The 25,475-nt window shown below is 39.2% G+C and overlaps 2 protein-coding genes across 3 annotated transcripts in view; both read left to right on the top strand.

The window, feature by feature from the left end:
* The first annotated feature begins 9,955 nt into the window (after nt 1–9,955).
* LOC111817141 (zinc finger protein 699-like) lies at nt 9,956–21,824 on the top strand. 2 transcript variants are annotated; one of them, XM_023716781.1, is made up of 5 exons: nt 9,956–10,066; nt 14,171–14,223; nt 16,859–16,985; nt 19,383–19,566; nt 20,294–21,824. In XM_023716781.1, the coding sequence occupies exons 2-5, from the start codon at nt 14,176–14,178 to the stop codon at nt 21,738–21,740; spliced, it is 1,806 nt and encodes a 601-aa protein (XP_023572549.1). In that variant the 5' UTR covers nt 9,956–10,066; nt 14,171–14,175; the 3' UTR covers nt 21,741–21,824. The 2 variants fall into 2 exon arrangements, with proteins under 2 accessions (XP_023572549.1, XP_023572550.1); XM_023716782.1 differs by lacking the exon at nt 9,956–10,066 and adding an exon at nt 10,120–10,192.
* Nucleotides 10,127–25,475, top strand: part of LOC101563650 (zinc finger protein 699) — a 959,136-nt gene continuing 943,787 nt past the window's right edge. The window contains exon 1 of the mRNA XM_023716776.1: nt 10,127–10,192. The gene's annotated coding sequence lies outside the window, so the exon portion shown is untranslated. The remainder of the gene's footprint in view (nt 10,193–25,475) is intronic.

The following is a 25,475-nucleotide window of genomic DNA, read 5'->3' as shown; positions in this document are numbered from 1 at the left end:
CTGAATCGTATGGTTTCTGTACAACTTTTTCAGCAATATTCAAACTGTTTCTCATGCTACCTGTTATATTTTCACTCTAAAGTTTCATTTGTTCTTTTCACTGTTAACATTTCAATGTCTTTTCACAATCCCTCAATATTTTAAAAAAACTTTATTAAAAGTATCGCCTCCATTGTGCTTTTTATTTGTGTTTCTCTATGAATAACGACATTATTTTGTGCTTGTTGATGGTGTATATATTTCCTATGGAGAAATATCATTTCAAATTTAGGCATTTTTTAAAAAATAATTTAATTTTATTTTGAAGAGTAAAAACCAAAGCAAGAGCAAAAATCAGGAGCAAGACAGAAGGGGCTGGGGAGATGGCCCAGTAGAATAAGTGCTTCCCTGGCAAGAGCAAGGGCCTGAGTTCAATGCCTGCTTCCGCAAAAAAAAAAAAAAAAAAGAAAAAGAAAGATGGAAAAAGGGAACATATAACAGTACATATGTTACAAATTTTCAAAACAAGAATAGTTGTTTAACAATGGTTGACATATTATCTATTTTTATCATCAAATCTGTTGCTCAGGGCTGAGGAGATAGCTCAGTGGACTAGGCGCTTCCCTGGCAAGTGTCAGGGCCTGAGTTCAATCCCTGGTTCCTCAAAAATAAAAAACAAATCTGTTGTTCAGATTAACAGATATAGTTATGTAACATTGGACATATGATTGGATATTACCACTTCCTTTGAAGAAAGCTTACATTTTTGTTCTTGTCTCTCCTTTTTTCCTATTTTTTTGTACCTTTTTAAAAAAATTATTTTGAAAGGTATAGTAATACCTGATATGACATTAGAAATGGTACACATTTAGAAGACCAAGATGACAGGTGTGCAAGCATGGTTTTTGTATTCCACATTGCTGTCCTTGATGTAGTAGTCTAGATGCAAATATCCCCATACAAAGTTAGTCAAGGTGAAAATTCTACACATTAATTGCTATTTTCAAAAAGTGATGGGAAGCCTTAGGACAATCACCTCAGACATCCTGTATATGTACTTGCATGTTTTTCCCCTGCTTTTTTCCCTATCTTTTCTCCTTTCTCTCCTCTTTGTTATTTAATCCTTAAGTTCTGTTTCTTTCTGTTTTGCTGTATCTACTATAATTTTCAGCTTTTTTTTCCGGGTTCTTGCACTAGGGAGACTATACAATATTTAGACAGGTGGGTCTGATTTAATTCACTTATGAGTGTAGCCTCTAGTTGTATCCACTTATCTATGAAGGCTTTGAGTTTGTTTTTCTTTATAGCTGAGTAATACTCCATTGTAAAAAGAAATACATCTTTTTCATCCATTCTTCAGGTGATGGGCATTTTGGTTGCTTCCAAGACATGGCTATGACAAATTGTGCTGCTATAAACATTGGTGAACATATATCATTGTGGTACAATGTTTTCAGTTCCTTTGAGAAAATAACCAGAAAGGGAATAGTTGCATTGAATTGGACTTCCAGTTCTAGTTTTTGAGGAGTCTCCACACTAATTTCCATAGTGGTTGTACCAGTCTACATTCCCACCAGCAGTGGACAAGGAAGGGTCTTTTCCCCCCTGCAGCCTCTCTAGCAACAAATTTATGCATATTGTGTATTTGTGTTGCTGGCTGATTTTGTCTCCAATCTGTAAAACACCTGGAATATTTTGGACACTTGATGTTTATCACATTGTGTTTTGAAAATAAAAATTTCCAAGTTCGGGTGGAGAGTGCAGTGAGAAACGGAGCATGGCCTGCTTCTCCAGGGTCCTCTACCTCTTCCCACCAATGGAGGTGGGTGACTTGGGGGCTCCGTGGGTGGGCCATGCCTCTGCGTAGGCTCTTGGGTCCCTTGCTGTGACTGCCGACTGGCTGGACGCAGGCTTTCAAGCAACGTGAACCAATCCTCCACCCCACCTTGATGATCTAATGGGCTGCAAGGTCTCTGCCCCAACCCTGCTAACCAAGGCAAAGTGCTCACCAATGTCCTGGACCTGGCACCTCTCAGTAGCTGCAGGGTGGAGCGGTGAGAAGATTGGTGGCTTCGAGGGCTGCATAAGGCCTTAACATCAAGGGAACGAGAAGGTGGGTCTGTAAGCTGGACCACTTAGGGCTACAGAACCGTGAAGATCTGGGTCATGGGGTGAATGCTGTGTCCAAGTTGGTGGAGACCTCAAATCCTGGCCACAAAGGTGAATAAAGGCCTCACTGGCTCTGGAAGGTGAGGAAGCCCAGGCCAAGGAAGGGTGTAAGGGCTGGTGGCCTCAGGCTGCTGCCAAAGAGAGAGACAGAAAATAACATCCCATGTAGGCCTAACTGGAAATGCCCACTGCCCCATGGGAAGATTTACTGGCCATCTTAGAAAGCCTGCCTATACAATATGAAAAAACTGCTCTCAAAATTCCCTCCAATCTTTTAAAAGAAAACTTGCTGCATGTGGACAGTGTAATTGTGAAGAGGTTGCCAACTTATGCAAAATAATTTTAAAAACTACACATCTTGGAAACGTTCATGTGTTTTAAAAAAATGACTGAAAAGAAACATTTTCTGGATGTGACTTTTTGAAATGGAGTTTTTTCGACTGTCTGGAGAGGTGACACTAGGAGTTGTTACTTGTCCATGTTTGTTCTGTGGGTTAGAGGACACAGAGAAAAAAGCAAAAGAAGATCCAGTACCAGACTGGATACATGTAGATGTTCATATTGTAACTACTGTTTTATGTGTACATTTTAGTTCTCATTATATATATATATATATATATATATATATATATTTTTTTTTTTTTTTTAACAATGTCAGTAATTTGTTGAGCTATTTGGCCATTGGAGCTATTCTAATGTGCCTGATAACATGTTAAAATGTACAAGTAGTGAAATAATGCATTTTGTAAATTTCTTCTTGTTAGAGCTCACCTAAGTGTTATGGGGTAATGGTAGGCAGATGCCCTCTTAGTAATAGACTTTGTTCCTGCACTGGTTCTTGGAAGAGAAGGAAATGGAGAGTGCTGAGCTAGGGCACTTACAGCAAAGCAAGTTAACATTGTCTCTTAGGTCTGTGGGCTCTGTTTGTTGTGTAGGGACGGTATGTAAAGGCCAAATGGGACTGGTCACACCATCTAGCATTCCTAGATGTTAAATGGGTTGCCAGTTTTGAGAAAAGTAGCTAGTAAACTGACAAGTTTCATAATAAAATTCCCAGGAGAATGTCTTCCAAAACTTTGAGCAATTGAGTTCACTGGGTTAGTGGAGAAAGGGTTATAGATTCATATTTTCAAGACACTTTCAACTGTTGGCATATGTGTACAATTTAATCAAGCCTGCTGTGTATATAAAAGACAAACTGAGTCCTTACTTCAAACGTCTAGACTTATTTAGATGTATAGAAGTCCCCAACTGTTGGGAGCCCCAGAAGCTAGAAAATTCATCAAAGGTCTGTGTGTGGGACTAGGCTTCAGTCCTAAAGCAAACAAACCACTTAAATCCTGAGATGAACATCTTGTCTGGTGAAGGTCAGCTATTAGTTGCTAGGCAACCCTGTGCCATGTGTTACTAACTTTGCAAAAGTATAGATAAAGGATTGTTTTGTTGTGCTGTTGCATTAGTCTTTTCTACTAGGCAGACCAGCAACTGCCTATGCCAGCTTTTGTCTTCTTGTCTATCTTTTCTTATTCCTGCCACTGTTTCTCTATGAGTAGAACCAATCTGACTGAGGCCAATGGATCCTGATAACAAACATATGTTCAATGCAGAGGTAGTAAAATATCACTTTGTAAATATCTTTTTGTGGGACTGGTGAGATGCCTCAGTGGACTAAATCTCCTGCTTAGGCAAGCTTAGTCAATCGCAGGGACCATGGCTTGATCCACTGCACCAGCCCTGTTCCCAGGGTTGAACTAGCCAGAGTCTGGGTGTAGTGGTGCACACCTGTAATTCCAGGGCTGGGGAGGCTGAAAGCAGGAAGATCAACACGAGTGTGAGCTGTGGAGTGAGATCCTACAACAACCAAGTACATTTAAAAATATTTTTGCTAAAGTTCATATAAAATACTGTCTTTCTTTTCTTTTTTTTTTTTTTGCCCCTCTGCCTACCCTGAGGATGGGGCTGGCATGGCATGTAGTGCTGGGGGTTGAACCATGGTTCACTACATCTGCCTAAGCTTTCCTAAGCAGGTGCTTTAGACTGCTGAGCTATCTCACCAGCCACTAAACCACCTCTTAAACAATATGATACTCTCTGTACTTATTCAGTGGCTTGGAGGAGGTGGGAGGGAAGCAGTTGTGAAAGGTTTTGGTAGTATGTTTGTAGGTGAACATTTTGAGAGTTTTTTTTAAACTCTTTCATGGGTTTTGTTTTGCTGTATATATAGTGTATACAACAGACAAATCCAAATTTTGTGACATCTAGTCCTTGCATGTCTAGTCACTGCATGTAGGAGTTTGGCAGCGTATGACAAAGTAGTGAAGTTAGCACATTTTGTACACTTCAGGTTGAAATGCACAGAATGGCTTGTCCTGTATAAATGAGCTCTGGATCCAACTATGTCTGACATATATGCCTGTACTTGTCCACTGGGCTGAATCAGAGAGAAGCAAATGGTACCAAACTGGTCATACCTACAAGATACCTCAGATTACAACCATTGCCATATGTATGTGCAATTTGTTTTTTGTTTGTGGCCTGAGGTTGCCTTCAGCACAGGTCTGATTTCTGTTGGGTATCTGGGTTTTGACCTATAGCACCCTGAGGCTGACTGATTTGTTTAAGCAGGTACTTAAACAACTGAGCTAATGGGCAGGCCCCCTGTATGTGCAGTTGTATTTATCAATGCTCTATGATAGCACACAAGTTCTTGTATGAAAAAATCTAGTTCTAGATATGCAGAAGTGCTTGATATATTTAGAAGTGGAATAGAATAACACTTTGTAGTTAGATTTTGTAAGCTAATAGAAAATAAAGAAAAAGAAAATAAAGATTTCCCTCTTTTGTGTGTACATTTTTTATTTATATACTTTATCGTTTTTAACTATACTCTTGAATTCTTGCAGAAATTCTGTTTTCTTTGACATTTATGCAACTCCCCATCCCACAAGCTCTCGTTATTACCATTTTACTCTGTTTTATTTTATTTTTTTCTTTTGTTTTTTGCGGAACCGGGGATTGAACTCAGGCCCTTGCACTTGCCGGGCAAGTGTTTATTCTACTGAGCTATCTCCCTGGCCCTTACTCTGTTTTAATGATGCAGATCCTTTTAGATTCTAAGTATAAGTGAGTTTATGCAAAGATTGCTTTCTAAATCTGGCTCATGCTTCTTAACACAATATCACATAAATTCATTTGTGTTGTAGAAAATAATAGGATTTTCTTCTTTAGGCCTGAGCAATATTGTAGACCACATTTCTTTATTTCAGTCATGATGGACTCTTAAGATGATTCCACATCTCAAGTTTTGTGATGAATACTCCCATTAAAGAGAGAGCTCAGATGTTTGTGTACATATTTTATAACTTTAGAATATGCCATTATAGTAGAACTGCTATATTATATTATCGTTTTATTTTTGAGGAAACTCAAAATTATACGGTAGTACATAGTAGCTGCACTAATTTACATGCTCACTAATAGTAATCAGCTGTCCTGTTTCTCTAACATTTATTATTCATCCTTTTGATAATACATATTTCAACAAATGTGCAGTAATATTTCATTGTGGTTTCAATTTGCATTAACCTGATAGTGATGCTGGGCATTTTTTTTTTAAACTTGTTAACTATTTCTTCTGTGAGAAATATCTACTTATTTCCACTTCAAAAGGTTTCTAAAATTTTTTTAGGGGGGTTCTTTTTTTTTGTATTTTAGGGAAGGGTCTACAGGGTGTTCAGGCTCTCACTGCTGGATCGGGACTCATAGTGATCCCCCTGTTTACAGCCTCCCAAGAGCTGGGATTATAGGCAAGCTACTACACCCAGTCTCAATTGCTGTCTCACCATGCCCTGGGGACAGGGCTGGCACAGCAGGCCCAGGGATCAAAGCCCGGGCCCCTGTGCCTGCTTACAGGTGCTTTAATCCACTGAGCTATTTAGCCAGCCCTTGGGGGAAGGGGTTCTTTTTATTAGGACATATTTTCAGTATATAATGATTATGTTCCTCAAGGGGAGTTTATACATGCAACATCTTCTTTTGGTGACACACCTTAATTTTGTTTTTCATACCTCTCTGCTCTAGTACCTCACCCTTTCTTCTATCTCTTTTTGCAAGAGATGCATTTCCCTAAATACTTAAAAACATACAGAACTTGTCTTTCTGTATCTCACTTGTTTCACTTAACCTTGTGACCTCTAGTTAAACTCATGTAAATTAAAGTATTATACTTTGTTCTTTTCATGGCCAAATAATATGGCATCTTGTATATGTTCTACATTGATATTGCATTTATCCAATTTAGGTCCTTTCAATTTACTTGGCAATTGTGAATAATGCTGCCACAAATGTAGATGTCTCTTCAATGCACTGATTTCATTTCTTTTGAATATATACTCAGTAATTAATTGCTGGATCACACAGTAGTTCTATTTTTAATTTATTTGAGGAGTTACCACACTGTTTTCCACAATGTCTGTACTCACTTGCATGCCCACTGATAGTGTGCAAGTGTTGTTTTTGTCCACATCCTCGCCAACCCCACCCATCTTGTATCCACTTGATAATAGCTATGCTTATTGGATGATATGATATCTTACTGTGGTTTTGATTTTCTCATCCCTGATGACTAATGATTTTCAACATTTTTCGTATGCTTGTTAGTCAATTGTATGTTTCCTTTGAGAAATGTCTCTTTGAGTGTACCGTGCATTGTTAAATTTCACTGATTTTTGCTATTGTGTATTTGGAATCACTGATACAGTCTAGATATCAAGTCGTTGTCAGATTTATACGTGACTGTCTTTCATTCTGTAGGTTCTCTTCATTCTGATGACTACTTCGTGGTGCAGAAGCTTTCTATATTGATGTAATCATATTTATCTCTTTAAAAATTTCTTTGCTTTTGAGATCTTGCAAAAATAAAAGAAAACCTATGCCCATTCCAAAATTCTGAGATATTTTTCTTATGTTTTCTTCTTGTAGGTTCATAATTTTAGATGTTGATATGTAAAAAATGCATCTTGACTTGATTTTTGTAACTTCTGAGAGAAATTCTTCTTTCATTTTTCTGCATGTGGCTATCAAATTTTCTCAATACCGCTACTTGAAAAGATTCTTACCAAATGCACGGTTAGAACCTTCGCCAAAGATTAATTGTCCATGGAAATGACATATTATGTCTAGCTTCTCTATTCTGCTCCATTGGTTAATGTGTCTATTTTGTACGAATATGATGTTGTTTTGCTTTCCATAGCTTAGTAGTGTATTTGCAAGACACATAGCATAGTGTCTCCTGCATTATTTTTTTTCTTAAAATGGCTCTTGATATACTGGATTTATTCTTGCCCCATACATATTTTAGGACATTTCAATATTTCTATAGGTTTGAATATTTTTCTGCTGTTGTTTCTTCACATGAACTTTCTATCAGTCTGATATTTTCAAGAACCTCTAATCAGCTTAATAGTCAAATTTTTAAACTATTTTTTAAAAATAAAGTTGCTATAAGCTTTCTTTTTTCCTCTTCATGTTTTTCTCTTCTATGTGTTTTAAAATACTTGGTTTTGGGCTCACTACTTCTCTTATCTGTTTGGTATATCCTGTGATGGATGCCTTCTATCGTAAGTTAAATTTTGCTGAGTCATTTTTTTTAGCTCAAGAATTTGCTTGATTGAAATAACCGTTCTCATGTCTTTGCTAAGTTTCTCTCATACAGTATTACATTTTTCTGTGTGTTTTCTTTAAATTCCTTGAGTTACCTTAAAGCAAGTGTTTTAAATTCTTTGATCTTTCCACACTGAATACCATCTGCTCACTATGTAGTACTACCCTCAGTTTTACTTTTGGATAATTTATAGTTTCAAGAAAGCTCTTTTTTTTTTTTTTTTTTTTTTTTTTTTTTTTTTGGTGGAACCAGGGATTGAGGTCAGGCCCTTGCACTTGCCAGGCAAGTGCTTATTCTACTGAGCCATCTCCCTGGCCCCTCAAGAAAGCTCTTGAATCTTGTTAGATAATATACCAATTGGCATTTAAGTACTATGCATTTATTCCACTCTTTCTAAACTAAGCTCTTCTTGTGCCTAACTTTCCATAAGTTCTAAGCAGGCTGCTTGTTTTCACTGAACCTGTAGTTACTTCCACTATTTCAGCAAAGGTGTTGCCAGAAGTTGCCAGTGGTGTACTGGTTCTATTTTAGCACTAGAGGGGAATGCAAACTCAGGTTAGTTCTAAATCCAAAGTTGTATTGTTCAGTGTGAACTAGGAGAGTACACAGAAATACAATTGGAAATAGTAGATAGATCTTTGTCTTTTGGGAAGGGAACTGAGGAGCAGAATGAGGTGGGAGTGGATGGAAGTGAGACAAAATGGGAGAATTGTGAAAAGTGTGTACATGCACCAAATCCCTATGAACTGAAGTGATCATGTACAAAAACATGTATAGATGTGTGTGTGTGTGTGTGTGTGTGTGTGTGTGAGTGAAGGGACTCAAGAGACACAGGGAGGGGGAAGGAAGTGAGGGGAAGGGCATAAGAAAAAGAACTAAGAAATGTTATGTACATATGCCAACTCATGATTAATGACTACTGCGATTACTGCTACTACCATCACCACCACCACCACTACCACTATTACTACTACTAAAAAGGTAATAACGACCTACCTCTACCAGATTTTAGTGGGGCCAATGTAGACCTAGATGCATAGCCACAGCCAGAATTCTAATTACTAGAGATGAGCTAGCACCAGGCTGCCTGCCACCCCTTGGCCATCAATACTGAAAAGCTGTCACACTCTGCCCTCCAAGCCCAGCACAGCACTGGGGAAGTACCAAGTCCTAGTTTTGTACTGTCTAGCTAACTGAATTTCTATCTTGCTTTAATCTTATCTTTGAGGACAGGATGTATAGTCCAGACAGCGGTTCTTCAGGTGGGACAGCCTACATTGAATGGATCTAAGATGTTTTTGAGAATGACCACTAGATATCCTGTATCTTCATTATTATTCCAACTATGTGATAAATGGCACACATATTCTAGTACCATGAGTTATTTGATAGTGACCATGACTAGAACTGGAGCAAAAGAGGAAAAAGAACCATTAACAGGAGTAGAAAGAGGTGACATTCAAGAGAAGGGAAACAAAACTTTGCCAGCAACCAGAAAAGACATGAAAACTTCAACCCTTTTACGAATTTAGCCTGGCCCTTCATTCCTTTCACCCTACCTCAATGAAAGAGAATTTGCAAATCTATCTATGTCTATTCTTCGCTGAAAATGCCAGTTTCATTTGCTGCTCAACTGATGCTTGGTCTTGTTACTAGTTCTACAATTTCAAGAGGGAAACAAGACCTAGGTTGAGGTAAAATATTAGTAATAAATGTAGTTTGGTGCACGTATAAACGGTTTGTCTTTCACAGAACCTACCCATCATCTTTCTCTGCTCCTCCAAATGATTTTGTTGTTTTCTATTCCTAACCCCTGGGGAAGCTAATATTTCTTATCTATTGATAAATTCAAGGGTCCTTCTCTACTACTGCCTTCTCAATCCAAGACCCAGCCACCAGGGGCCAGCTCCCCCCCCCCCCCAGAGGGCACAGGAACCAGCAGCGGAAGTGTGGCTCTGCGCATGCGCAAAGCCTCATGAAGTCACCTGGTCCCGCCTCTTGTCTGTGACGTAACTGTTTTCCCAGTGGGATTTCTGAGCTTGGTGCGCAGGGAGCCAGAGCGCTGGGCCTGGGGGCGGTGGTCAGAGGGCTCCACCTTGCTGCTCCTGCTCTGGTTACTACTGGCCTTCCCCGGCGGCGCGGACTCCTGTGAGCCCCCGTCAGCCCCGCCCGCGGCCACCTGCACCCCGACCACGGCCTCGGGGACCCCGGTGCGCATCCCAGCCGGGGGCAGGCTCGAACTGGAGGACCACTAGGGTAGGTAATTAGTTTCCAGTAGCATCCTGTGCTCTCTTTGCAGAGAAAGCATCTCCGCTTTGGATCCAGGCACGGGAAGCTCCGGGTCGCTGTGGCCGCGCGGGTCCCTGGGTTCCTGCGCGCTGGGTGAGCTCGGTCCCCGCCCCGCCTCTCGGTGCAGTGCGCAGCGTTGGAGCTGTGACTGGTCCTCTCTGTCTGCGAGCACCAGCCTGGCACGCTGTGCTCAGATACATGAAAGCGAACGGATTTATTTTATTCTGCCCATTTCGTCCCGCCCTTTGCCACATGCATGCCCTAGTTAATAAAATACATTTTAATCACTTATGTATAGCTTCTTTGAATTTCACAGAGAATTTGCCTGTCCCAACGTTTTCCTTTTTATTCCTCCCATTTTCCTTTTCTGTTGTTTTTGATTAATTTTCTGCGCTAGCCAGGACTTCCAGTTGAATGGGGGAATAGCGTGTAATTTGCGCTGTAGCTTTATTCCTTCGTTCCTTTCACCCTACTTCAATGAAACGTAAGAGAATTTGCAGATCTATCAATCCTTTGCTGATCAACTGATGCTTGGTCTTGTTACTAGTTCTACAATTTCAAGAGGGAAACGAGACCTAGGTTGAGGTAAAACGTTGGTAATAAATGTAGTTTGGTGCACGTATAAACGGTTTGTCTTTCACAGAGCCTACAAATCTGGCGTTTTACTAGTACGTGTTTGCTGTCGATTTTTTCCTAATACATTATCTAGTGAAATAAATTATTGTCACCCATGGATATTGAAATAGATGAGTTACTGGTATGTGTCGGGGGGATGAGCCTACGATCTTTTTCAATTAGTATTAATCAACGATTGATTTATATTAATAATTAGGTTAATTATATTAATGATCGATCACATTGCTGACTCAGTTTATAAATATACTTCATTCTTACATAGAAACTTGTCTGTGATGTAGTCTTGTGGTTGTTGTCCTAATATTTTTACATTATTTATATGTTATGTGCAAGAAAACTTGCACTTTTAAAAGTCTTACGCTTTCAGATCTTGGAAATACACAGGAAGACAGGTTTTGTTTTTTTTTTTTTTTTTTTTTTCTCATTTGGAGTTATGAATTAATTGCTCACTTGATGAATCTGCCTGTACATATTTGTAACTTTTCCCTTATGGGCATATTTTTCATCTAGTTTTTTTGGTTTTGTTTTCCTTAATGACTGGATGTCTTGATTTTGTGCCTTTTAGATCACTGTTGGAATACTGCAATGCTGTCTTAAATTCATTACATATATAGATGTAGATGTAGATACAGGTACAGGTACAGGTATAGATACAGATATTATCCCTACAATATCTCTATGATTCATTCTCATTCACAACTTTTTTTTGTGCCCTCTTGCTTTTAAACTTGCTAAGTTTGTCAGTTGAATTAGTTGTCAAGGGATACATGTTTAGATCCTCTGGTTCTGGTAGTTTTTAAAATACATATTTTTAATTTTGTATTCTTCTTAAACCTTTATGTGGCCCTTTTTCCAGCCTTGTAAATCAATGACCCATAAATGCTGATTGTTTTTTCCTCTTGAGTGGTGATGGTGCTTATAAAGATAAAAGTATATGCCCTGAACTGGCAATGGATTTCTAGTTATTTTAATTTTCTTTTTCCACCTGCCATGAACCGGTCCTGTTTCACTAACAAGTGTGTCTGACTTCTTCTTATAAGGCACTGCATTCTAATAGAGCAAATATTACCACCTGATATATTTTATTTACTTTCCTACCATAAAAGATGATAAAATCATTGTGCTTCCGATATATATATATCTCAGGATCTACAAGTTCTCACTACACAGATCAGACTTGCAGTGATCCTCCTGTTTTCAGCCTCCCAAGTGCTGGGATTACAGGTGGGCGCCCCTATGCCCAGTCTCACTTGCTGTCTCAGCATGCCCCAGGGGCAGGGCCGACCCGGCATGTGGTGCTGGAGTATTTATCTTTTATTCAGAGGTTTATTCTCCATAATTTCACATTGTAGGGTCAGAGTAAATGTTACCTTAATGTAGTTGAAGTGAAGGGACAAGAAATAGGACCTTACGAAAAAATATCCTTACCTAGCTCCTAGGACATATGAGGAACTCAGAGAGACCACATTTGGATGGAATCCTTCGCTCAGCTATTCTCCAAAGTGCCCTAGAGGGTTCTAGTTTATGTTTTGGTAATATTTGAGAATAGGAGTTTAATAACAGCTAAGTTTTAAGATTTATGTTTTAAAAGTGTACTCATTTGGCATATAGGCTTGATTATAAATAGGCTTGCATTCATACCCTGCCTCAGCAGCAGCTGTATAACTGGGTAATATTCAGCACATAATTAATTTTTTCAAAGACTTCTCAATTTTAAGTTGTCTGGGATATCTGACTAACAGAATTTCTATAAGAAATAAGACATAGACATCTTGTTCCAAAGTCATTATCCCATTAGGATTGTTGTGATACATACGGTAAACTGTTACATTTTGCATTGACTTTTACATATCTGACTTGTTTTCCTGCAGTAGAAGGAACTTTTGAATTTTCCTCATTTGAAATTTGTGGTACCACACTGCAGATGCCACTATCAGGGGCAGCACACGGCACATGTTCTGCTAGCGTACTGTATGTTATGATCACAAGAGACAGAGACCAGCTGAGACCACCAGGCTTGTGTAAAGCCAAAGTGGAAGGGAATTTATTGTGCCTGGCTGCAGGCAGACCGGGGGCAAAAAGGCCTTCTACAGGGAGCAAAGAGAAGTGGGTCCCCTTATAGGTATGGAAAGAAGGTAAGAGACATTAGGCAGAATGATCTTATTAAACATCTGTGGTCAAAGGTGTCTGGCACTCTTGTATCTCAGTGGGCAGAGTCCTTGAACCCTCTAGATGTTCAAGGACATGCAAAAATTCCTGCCCTGTCTTATCCCCTTTATGACACTCTGTGCTTGCCCATGCCAGCCTCCACCTGAGCTGAGTTCCCTGCTGAGAAGAATGCATCTGCTGGCAGGTGGGTAGGGAGTTGGGAGAGTCAGGTCCCACTTGAGCCTTACCATGTAACGGGAAATTAAGATGTGGATCGCAGAAAGGCACATTTCTCTGCACTCTACATGTGGAATTCAGAGGGTTGATGTTTGAAACTATGTTTGGGGAAACGCTGCTTTTCCGAGGGCGGGGACACGATGGTAAGAGGTTGAGAGTCATGCCTCATACCCTGCCAGTGGGTGCAGAGCTAATTGTGGAAATGAGCCCTCAGAAGTGTGTTGTAGCAATCAGTGCTTTCATGGGTTTGATGCAAGATGTGTTTATTCCTGTGGTTGAAGACACTGCTTGATAATTTTTTTATGCCTTTTGTTATAGGAAAATTGAGCTCTGTAGCAAGACCCTGAACCGTGTATTTGGTTTAGGGTCTTGCTACAGAGCTCAGACTCATAGTGACTGTCCTGTCTTAGCCTCTCCAGTACTGGGATCACAGGCGTGTGCCACCATGCCTGGTTTCCATGACCAACTTGGTGTGGGACCGGCCCACCATGTGGTACTGGGGATGGAATGCTGGTCCTTATGCTTGCCAGAGGGGTCTTAGACCATGGAGCTGCCTCCCCAGGCCCTTTTAGGAAAATGGACAAGAGGACATTTTTTTAGACTTTAGTTAACTTATTTACAAGATATCACTCTTAGTATCTTCTTTATGATCAAGGAGGACCAGAGGATTGTTCTCCAACTTTAGATAAGGTTTCTCAAGCTTTTTACAAGATTAGTGAGTGTGTACCTGGGCGCACGTCATTGTGTGTGTGCATAGGGGAGTTGTCAGTTCTAATTGATGTGCTACAACGTCCAGCATCATGAGTTCATGAGTATGGGGTGGGAGTTTGGAAGAAACTTGGGTTCTTTTTTTTCTTTTTTATTGTGGCTGGCTCAACCCATGGTGCAGCATGTGGTGCCAGAGACTGAATCGTGGTCCCTGTGCTTGCCTAAGCTTGTCTAAGCAGGCACTTTAGACCACTAAGCAATCTCTCCAGCCCAAGATTCGTGTTCTTATTCTGGCATGTGCCTGACCTGTAACTTATCAGTATCTTGCTTTTCTTCATGAAGGTGTCATGGGGGAGGAAAGAAGAGCTGCTGAGTTACAGAAAAATATGATATGGGTGAGTGAAAGAGAATAATTCTCCAGAAGACTTCCCTTCTACTAGGTGTCCTTCAGATGTATAGAGCACAGTTCAGCAATCTGTTTCTGTATCAGGTTAGATGATCAGTATTCTGGGCGTTGGCTGCCCTAGAATTTCTGCTTCAAGGTCTCTGGCATCTTGATACAAAAGCAGCCACGTACATAACATAGATTGTTTCTTTCCTTCCGCCTCTAGAATCCTTTTTGTATTTTTGTTCTTGTTAGCTCACAATTATGACATAGAATGTTCACATTCATTGTAGTTATTGGATTCCATCTGCTCCTCCAGATGACTTTATAGTTCATGTACTGCAAATACATACTACTGAAAAATAAATGTCCATTGAGAGTACATAAAGCAGTGTTTTATTATAGTCAGTAAAACTTCGTTTGTGTAAGTGGGCGCCAGATCACATTTAGCCTGTGTGTCTTAGTTGACTGAGCCCTGGCCTGGTATGTAATAAAACACGTCCAGCTGTGGCTGACTTTGCAAGATAGGTTTGTGCACGCTTGTGGATCTCTCAGGTTATGAAATTAGGAAAAGTTCAAAGCTTCCATTCCCTTACTGTGTTGTTATTCCTTAAAGCCTTTTTGAGATTTAGCCCTGTGATTCGTATTGTGTTGATTGCGATGGTGGGAATAAGTAGCCGGTGCCCTTGTTTCTGAAACAAGCAGCTGATTTGAAAATTATTTTATTTTTAGCACAGTTATCTCATAGATCATGGATTCCTGGGGACCGTTATAGAATTGGAATTGGACACTATATATGCTGTTGTGCAGTATGTGGAGTGGTGCCTCAGTTCATGAATTTAATTCCTATATTCTGGGAAAGTTGGCCGTGTTTGTATTCATTCAGGGAAAATGGCTGTGGTCTCATTTGTCACCCAATGTAGAGTTCACATACAAGGCTAGGGGATGTAGCTCAGTGGCTCAAGCTCTTGCTTGGCAATTGCAAGATCCTGAGTTCAATTTTCAGTACCCACCCTCCCCCTGAAAAAGATGCAGAGCTTATACAGAGAAGCGAAATTTTACCAAGCGTTCTGCTTGCAAACAGAAGTATTTGTGAACCGAGGTATTACTGTATTTGATATTGCAGTGTTCTGGGACAGAGTTCCTAAAACCTGGGAATGCCTGGAGTGGTAGGTCTCACCCTGATTCTAAGATGCCTAGTGGCTGGCAGCTACTAAACTGCCACAGGATGGGAAGATGAAGCCATGATTAAAGGTTTGGAGCTTTTATCTCCATCCTTTCTCCAAATTGATGATGGGAGGAAACTGACAGGTAAGTTAATCACCAGTGAGCCAGTAGTTTAATCAGTCATGCTGACTAGAGAAGCTTCCATAGGAATTCAAAAGGAGTAGGTTTGGTATTCATTGATGGAATAAAACATACCTGATACCCCAGACTTAAGGGAGGAAGTGTTCATTTCGGCTTATGGCTTTAAAAGGTTTCAGTCTGTGATCTGCTAGCTCTTAGGTAGAACCATCATGGCAGGAGGGTTTGGTGTAAGAAAGCTGCTGAACTCATGGTATCTAGAAAGCAAAAAGCACAGGAAAAACCAAAGAGAAGGCAAAGGACCTTGGACACAATTCCCCAGGGCCCAAACCCCTTTTTTTCTTTTTTTTTTTTTTTTTTTTTTTTTTTCCAGTACCGGGAATTGAACTCAGGACCCTGTGCTTGCCAGGCAAGCACTTATGCTACTGATCTATCTCCCCAGATCCCCTCTATGTCTACTTCTGCCAGTTGGCCCCACCCTATCAGCCCATCAGTTATGAACACATCAGTAGTTGGCCCATTGATGGAGGCTGGTGCCTTCACAGTCCTAGCACCTGGCCTGGAACCTCTTAATTTGCTTAAATTGACAGTCAAAATTAGCTGGCATGGGAGAGCTTCTGAACATATGAAGGTTCTTGGAGCAAGGTGCACCTCTTTTTGATATATCATTTCATGTCCACCTTTTCATTTACCTGTTTGTGTGTATATTCTTTGTAATTAGTCAGTAAACATAAAGAAGCATTTCCTTGTGTTCTTTGAGCCATTATGTAGATTGGTAGAACTCAAGGAGTTGGTTATCAGGATCTCTGATTAAAAGGCAGTTTGTTGGAAATATGGGTGAAACCTGTGACTGGGCTTCTGAATTTGGGGATAATGTGGGGCTGAGCTCTTATCATTTGGCATAGTAATATCTCCAGATACTGTGAGCATTTTATTGAATAAAATTTAAAGAAAAATCTCCCACCCATCTGGTGTGAGAAGTGTATATTCAGCAACTCTGTAAGAGTGTAAGAAGTGTGCATTTGTGTTGTATTCAGTGACTTTGTAAGTTAAGTTACTGTGTGCAGTCTCCTTACTATCACACTGTAGAGAAATACATTGGGTATTTTAGAAGTTCTGAGCCTAGCAATAGGTTTTGATCATTTAGGAAGTATGTGTAGTTGGAAAGAGAAAACAATCTGACTGAGTCCCACAGCAGATCCTTGGAGACCATAGAACCATATGAACTTCCTCTGAAGTGATTCTTTGTCCCCAGTATTGTCAGCCTCCTCCATTCTCCTGCACATACTGGGGCAGTTGTACTTTTCTGAAATAAGTAAATAAATTTGTTGATATTTCAGGACTTACTGACCTTTGATGATTTGGCTGTGGACTTTAGCCCAGAGGAGTGGACTTTGTTGGATCTTGCTCAAAGAAAACTCTACAGAGATGTGATGCTGGAAACCTTCCAGAACCTGGCCTCCCTAGGTAAGACTGGCATGATATTCATCCATGTGGTTTAGAAAACAGTTTATGTTTTCATTTCACCTTGTTCTGGGATTTGAGCTGAAGAATGGGAAGGCATTGGTAGGAAAGGCAGGCATGGCCCCTGATGTCACAATGTTCTCTGGAGGTTTTATCCTGTAAATACACACTACTGTAATTAGACCTGCTGTTTATTTTTCTGTGGTTGAAAGTGTTGAAGCATATTGAATGTTGAAACTGTAGGCATTGAGGGTTCACTTTGGAGTACAGGAAGAGTTTGAAACCTTGTGAGGATTTTACTGTTGTGAATGTTGTTTACCAAAAGACCATAAGGAAAACACCTATAGATAAGCAAGTTAATTTTCTCAGTGCAGCACAGAAGAGTATTCCCTATGGAGAACTGTGGGCCATCTTATTAGGAGGACATTAAAGAATATTGTACGATTTATGCTTTAGTTGAGTGTTTTGGGATTTGGGTTGTAGAAGTGGACTGTATTAGTTTCTTAGGCCTTTTTAAAGTACCATGCATTGGTCGTTAATGTCAATGAAATTTATTCTGTCATGTTTCTGAATGTCATATTTCATATTCCTGAAGTTTAAAATAATGGTGTCATGTGGATGATACTTTCTCTGAAGGCTGTAGGAGAAATGTCCATCTCTGTTTCTTCTCAGCTTCTGGTGGTCATGGGCAGTCCTTGGTGTTCTTTAGTTTATAGATCTATCACTCAAGTTTCTGCCTGTCATCTTTTTTTCTTTGTGGCTGTTTCAAATCTCTAACTGTATAGTGACACTAGTTATTGGGTTTAAGACCTACTTTAATCCAGAATAACATCTTAAATTGACCTTCAAAACCTTATATCCATATAAAGTAGCATTCTAAGATTCTGGAGGAAACATTTTAATAGGCTTTTTTTTTTTTTTTTTTTTTTTCGGAACCGGGGATTGAACTCAGGCCCTTTTGCTTGCCAGGGAAGCGCTTATTCCACTGAGCCATCTCCCTGGCTCTGGCTCTATTATTTTTAGACCAAGTTTATGTTCATGTTTTAAATTTAGCAGAAGATAGAGTTCATATGTACCCCCAATCCCCCCACACAATTCTTCCTGCATTATGAGCATCCCTCATCAGGTGGTATTTATATTGTAGTAGCTGAACACATACTGATGCATTCAATGATATATGTTATAACAGAGTCTAGTTTCTATTTGGATTCACTCATGCTTTACATTCTGTAGCTTTGAAAAAATTTACAGTGACATGTATCCACAATTGTGTCACAAAGAGTAATTTCACTGTCCTGAAAGCCCTGTTGCTCTACCTATTCATCCCTCACTCTCCCTTAATGCTTTGTCCATCCCTTTGATGTTTGTACCGTCTGTATCATTTTGCCTTTTGTAGAATGTCACATGGTTGAAACAAGTCACATGTAGCCATTTCAGACTGACTTCTGTCACTTACTAATATACATTTGAGTTTCTTCTGTATTTTTTCATGACTTGAGAGCTCATTTCCTCTTAGTGCTAAATAATATTGTTGTTGGACTTTGCTAAACTTTATCCACTCACCTCCTGAGGGGGATCTTATTTACTTTCATGTTTTGGCAATGACACATGGATCTGTCATAAGCACTTATGTGTAGGTTTTTGTGTAAATACAAGTTTTCTCATCTCCTTTGGGTAAATACTAAGCACAAATCCATTGCTGGAGCCTATGGTAAGAATATGCCTAATTTTCTAAGAAGCCATCATACTATCTTTCAAGCATTGAGTTATTTTATATTCCTGCCAGCAGTGACTATGAGCTCTTATTGCTCCACATTCTTGGCAGCACTTATCTTTGCCTCTGTTCTGTAGGTGAGTATAGAGTATCAGTGTCTGAATTCACATTGCTCTGATGATCTGTTTGCAGAGCAGCTTTTCTGTTTTGCCTGATGAAGTTACTTGACCACAGATAACTCAGCTTGTTGATTTATTGCAGACTTGTGCATTCTCATACTGAGCAACATTGCAGCCAATTTTTTTTTTCCAGTTTTGAAACAGAGTCTCAGCAAATTGCCCAGGTGGGACTTGAACTTGTGATCCTCCTGTCTCAGACTCTCTGAGTGCTAGGATAGCACCTGTATGCTACTTTAATAACAACTAACTACTTTAATCATTTATTTGTCCTGTCATGCTTACCTTATTCTTGTAAAGGCTATATTTGCTTTAAAAAAAAGTTAGCATTTGGTGAGTACATTTTACTCAATCTTTTTGTTTTTTTCTTCTACATGACCACCAGTGTGAGGTTTCCCAGAACTGTTTCTCAGTGAATTGCAAACCATGCACCAGTTAATGCCAAAGTCCAGAGAGAACCACACTGCCAAAAGTACTTTCCTAACTGATGGTTTCACCTTTTTCTTTCAGGTTTTGAGATTCTATTTAAAAGTAGTGAATCAGTTGTTTTGCCTGATAATGACTATGAAAAAGTATCTAATAAAGAGAAAGTCATAACATTAACCAGAAATAGTTCCTGGTTCTCCATTTTACATGAAAACTGGGAGCACTGTGGTACTGATGAGATGAATAAAAGCCTTGGGAGGCATTTGAGGTACGTGCCCTTCACAGATGAGAAAGTGGCTTCACAAAAGAGAATTTAAAGTGTCTTGAGATTTTAAGAAATGTGTTCACATAAGCCCACATCAAAAGTTATAGTCTCTAGTTGGATCCATTTACCTATAAAAGCCTCAACGTTACCTTTCCATAGCTGAGTAATACTCCATTATGTAAAAATACCACATCTTTTTTATCTGTTCCTCAGTTGATGAACATTTGTGTTGCTTTCAAGATTTAGCTATGACAACTTGTGCTGCTATAAACATGGGTGCACATATATTTCTGTGGTATTATGTTTTCAGTTCTTCTATAAAAATATGCAAGAGAGGAATACCTGGGTTCGATGAGACCTGTAATTCTAGTTTTTTCAGGAATCTCCACATTGATTTCCATAGTGGTTGTACCATTATTGCTAATTTTTTTTCTTTTTACTTATTTTTTATTTTCTTTAAACAAAAAAATGAAAAAAAAATTGTGATTTCACACAGCATTTTTTTCTGTAAACTTCCTACAAATGAAACTGAGATATTAAATGTTTTACATATACTTTAGTTGTAATCAATCATCAAAGAATTCCTACAAGTCACAGGACTGATGAAACTGTTGACTGGTAGAGCCATCTGTGAGAATGTTCAGCTTGTAAATTGACAAGCAAAAAACGTATATACTCACTGAAAATGGTAAAAACCAAATACTGATAATAATGTGCCTTTTATTTTTAGAAGTCACATTGTGGAGAATACCTATGAATGTAATGAAGAAAATCAAAGTGAACAAATTCCAAATCTTCCTGTGCTAAACAGAACCACTGAAGTAAAATCCTATGAATGTCATGAATGTGGAAAGGCCTTCCCATGTCATGCATCCCTTAAGACTCACATCCGGTCTCATACTGGAAGCAAACCATACCAGTGTCAGGAATGTGGGAAAGCCTTCCATTTTCTTGCTTATTTTAAGAAGCATATGAATACTCCCACTGAAGAGAAGCCCTATGAATGTAAGGAATGTGTCAAGGTCTTCAGTTGTTCCTCATTCTTCAGGGCTCATATGAAGATTCACAGTGGAAAAGTAAGCTACAAATGTGAGGAATGTGGGAAAAGTTTCAGTACTTCTTCATACCTCACAGAACATAAAAGAATTCACAGTGGAGATAAGCCTTGTGAATGTGATGTGTGTGGAAAGGCCTTTAGTTGTCCTTCATCACTCTCCCAACACAAAAGAATTCATAGTGGGGATAAGCCATATGAATGCAAGGAATGTGGCAAGGCCTTTAGTTCTTCTTCTCACCTTATAACACATATCAGAATTCACACTGGAGAGAAGCCTTATGAATGCAAAGAGTGTGGGAAGGCCTTCAGTGAATCCTCAAAACTCAGTCGACATATGAGAGCACATACTGGAGAGAAACCTTATAAATGTAAGGAATGTGGGAAAACCTACAATTGCCCTTCCTCCTTGAGTATCCACATGAGAAAGCACACTGGAGAGAAACCCTATGAATGTCTAGAATGTGGGAAAGCCTTCTATCTTCCAACTTCTCTGTATACACATGTGAAAAATCAGAGCAAAGAGAAACCATATGAGTGTAAGGAATGTGGAAAGGCCTTCAGTTGTCCCTCATCCTTTAAAGCACACGTGAGAGATCATGCCCGAGAGATACAATATGAGTGTAAGGAGTGTGGGAAAGTCTTCAGTCGTTCCTCATCCCTCACTGAACACTTGAGAACTCACAGTGGAGAAAAGCCTTATCAGTGTAAGGAATGTGGGAAAGCCTTTATTAGTTCCTCTCAGCTTACAGTTCACAGGAGAACTCACACTGGAGAGAAGCCTTATGAATGTAAGAAGTGTGAGAAATCCTTTATGTATTTCTCAGCCTTCAGCTTCCACATGAGAATGCATACAGGAGAAAAACCATATGAATGCAAGGAATGTGGGAAGGCATTTCGTCATTCTTCATACCTAACCATCCATGCAAGAATGCACACTGGAGAAAAACCCTTTGAATGTCTGGAATGTGGGAAAGCCTTCAGCTGTCCCTCTTCTTTTCAAAGACACATGAGAAGCCACACAGGAGAGAAACCATACGAATGTAAGGACTGTGGGAAAGCCTTTATTTGTGCAGCCTACGTTCGAAGGCATGTGAAAATCCACACAAGAGGAAAACCATGAAGGTTAAGAATATGGGAATACCTGAAAAATTTTTTTCTTTTTCTTTCTTCTTTTAATGTATTTGGTACAGGGTCTCACTATACAGTTTGGACTCATAGTTATCCTCCTGATTTCAGCCTCTCTAGCACTGGGATTACAAGTCTGTGCCACCATGCCCAGATTGGGTCACTGGCTCAGCATGCCCGGGAGCTGGGCCAGTGTGGCCTGAGATGTTTGGGATCAAACCCCAATCCCTGCACTTGCCTAAGCAGGTGCTTAGTCTACTGAACTATCTCACTGGCCCTCAGACTTCTTATTGTAGGCAACTTCTTGAATCACATATGTGAAGAGATTCTATTGATGTGAGAAAGTAGAATATTTCTTATCATTTTGAAGACTAGAGCAAAACCTGAGAGAAACTTTGTATATGAAAGCCATATAGTAAAACCTTGCTGAACATTACTTACTGTTTACCAGAAAATTCATACTGGGAAGGATTTGGGCCTTATCCTTGAAAGTAAACTGAATACTTACTGAGTTGCAGTGTTTTCTAATAAGAAGGTGATAAACTTACCTTATCAGCTCTAGGACCATATTTTGAATGAGGTACATTTTATTTTTGTGCCTGGCTCAGCCCACCCTGGGGGCAGGGCTGCACAGCATGTGGTGCTGGGGATCAAACTGCAGTTCCCTGTGCTTTGCCTAAGCTTGCCTAAGCAGGCGCTTTAGACCACTGGGCTATATCACTAGCCCTGTATGAGGTACATTTTTGTTGTTGTTGTTTTGAGACATGGCCTCATTTGTAATATAGGCTGGCTCTGGACTCACAGTGTCCTCCTGCTTCAGTCTCCCCAGTGCTGGGATTACAGGCATGCACCACCACAGTAGCCCATAAGGTACATTTAAAAAAGTTTCTTATTAGTATATGTTTAGTGTATATAATAAGCGCATTCATTGTGTGGAATTACTATATGTACCTATCACATCTTGATCCTTTTTATTTTCCTTGTCTCCCATCTTCCTCACTTCTAGCATCCCTATTTCCACAAAGTCAACCCCCATGTTTCCCATCATCATTTATTTTGCTCTTTAAATTATTTGTATATTATTATGTAAGAAACCATATTATATTTAATTTTTTTAAAAATTATTTCTTCTTACTCTACCAGAAAAAAAAAATCATTTCAATTAGCATTATAGTCTCAAGGCACATCTATTTTTTTAAAAAAATTATCCTATAGTTGGATATTATTCCACATTATATGTGTGTGTGTGTATTTTCCAGATGTAAATACGATTGCCATTAGTCTTTTGGATCCATGTGGAGTTTGAGGTTTGTGTTTTCATATGTAGGCAGGAGAGTGATCTTTTATACTTTTCATTTCCTTTTGGGTTCTTTTTAAGATTTTTGGTGAGGGGAGATCCATTGCATCAGACGGTGAAGATTGCCTAGCCAGGAATTTTCCTTCTCTTTTTTTACTATGAGAATCTGCAGATCTGGGAATTAGGAGTTTACTTTCAAAGTATTGGATCCAAATCCCAGCCAAGTGCAAGGACAAAGAACAAATATGAAAATAGCAACTAGACCATACTCTTTCTTAGGTTTTGTATTCATTAATTTCTGCTGAGATTATTATAATGGTTTTGATAGTAAAAACATTTCATGAGACAGTGTGCTCTGTGGCCATGGGAGCCAGGTCACCATGGTGTTTTTCCTAAACTAAAACCTCAGCCTTGAGGTTTAAGGGCAGTGTTGGCATTTTGTGATAGAGGGCTTCGTGTTGCAGTTTGGTCACTCATTCTCTGTAAGTTTTGTCACCACTGAGTTAGACCAGGGATGCTTGACTCTTCTGTGCTTTCTGTAATATTATGATGTCAGAGAAGAGCTCTATGTACTGATTTCTCAAGGCTGTACAACTGTACATCACGAGCCTGTATCTTTAACTCATCAAGTTGCTGTTCCTAGTCCAGTGGACTCCATGCCTGTGTCTCCACTCAGATTTATAACTTTTATCAGAGAAATATAGATTGGTATAGACATATCAAATAGAGTGGTGTTGTATATGTTCATCATTAATACATATTTAGTAAATTCTATGATTCATATATTTATTATAAAACATTGGACAAGTACTAAGTATTGCCTTCTTTAAGTGCCTTACATCTCTAGAGATGAGTTTGATTCTCTTTATTTACAGATGAGCACAATCTGTATGGAATGCTGGTATGGTTGACACAAGCTACACAGTGAATAATTGAAAGATGTGGGTCCTGGACTTAGGTCTATTGTCTCTAGTCTTAGGATTCTTATACTCTGAAGGAGTGTTTTTCTTTTTGTTGTCAGTCTTGATTGAGTACAGATGCCTGAGCTGAGCCAAAACCATGAATTCTTCATTGAGGTTCAGGAAGTTCATCTATGAAGCAGGTTAGAATCAGTGGTTTCCAAGGGCATTTATGATGCGAGAGCTGTGGATTCTAGAGTTTTCTGTGAGTGAAAATTAGAATGTTAGAACAAAAATGAGAATCTCAGATATGAAAATATTCTTTAATGTGAAAAGAAGCTATCATGGAATGATTATGACCAGGCACATTGAATATTTCTTAATACCTCTCAATAGGGAAATGCAGTTGATAGACCTAATTTTTTTTCCCAAATGTAGGCAATAATATAGTGTAACAAAGCATGGACTGGATTTCATAATTCAGTTACCATCCATGCACATATAGTACAGAATTTTCACAGGTATGATGAAAGAAACATAGGACTTTGAATTTTTCTCATAGGAGATTGATCAAGTGAAGCCCAATACTTCAGTAATTATTGTGTATCATTTAAAGTGGTACAGCTAAATGTAAGTACTTCATACAAATACATTAAATGAGTGTTAAGCGCGGAGTCCTGAGTTCAATCCCTGGTACAAAAAAACAAACAACAACAACAACAACAAAAAAAAACCTAAGATGTTAATCTGGGGACCTGCCCAGTAGCTTAGTTGTTTAAATGCCTCTTTAAACAAAGCCCTCAAGCTCAAACTTCTGGGATTCCAACCCAGACAGTCACTGCAAACCAGAAATGCCCTAAAGGCATTTCGAGCCTCCAAAAAAAAAAAAACCTTCTACCATTGGGGACAACCTGCTCAGGGGCCCCCTCCTGTCCCTCTCTTGGACAGGAGCTTTCTTTCCCTCAATAAATATTCTGCTTATAACCTAAAAAAATAAAAATAAAAATAAATAAATGAGTGTTGTAGTAAGCATAAATATGTATAGTAATATAGTCCATAAATTTTTAAGACTTACATAAACTAATGCTATGGAATTTTGACAAAATGAACTTAACAAATTCTTACAGTGTTTAGGGAGCAAGTATATGAAGGAATCAGAATATATTCTGAACCCCTGTAAAAATCTATGGCTACACAAACCTCAAATATTTCTGGAAATATTTCAAAGTTCCATAAAGAGTGCTAATGAGAACGTTAATTGAAATTTTAACATAGTTAATGTGGGTTTTTTTGTTTATATTTTTATGTTTTGAATTTTTTGTGGTATTTTAGTACAGGGTCTACAGGGTCTCACTATGTAGATTGGATTGTAGTGATCCTCCTATTTTCAGCTTCCCAAGTGATGGGATTACAGGTGCGTGTCACCATGCCCAGTCTCAATTCCCCTCTCAGTGCGTCTTGGGGCAGAGCTGGCATGGTAGGCAGGGGACCGAACCTCAGCCACTGTTCTGCCTAAGAAGGTGCTTTAGTCCAC

This window comes from Octodon degus, unplaced genomic scaffold (assembly GCF_000260255.1).
Source record: "Octodon degus isolate 3935 unplaced genomic scaffold, OctDeg1.0 scaffold00050, whole genome shotgun sequence".
NCBI lineage: Eukaryota > Metazoa > Chordata > Mammalia > Rodentia > Octodontidae > Octodon > Octodon degus.
The sequence above is the reverse complement of the archived record's forward strand: the minus strand, read 5'-3'. Positions and strand labels throughout refer to the sequence as shown.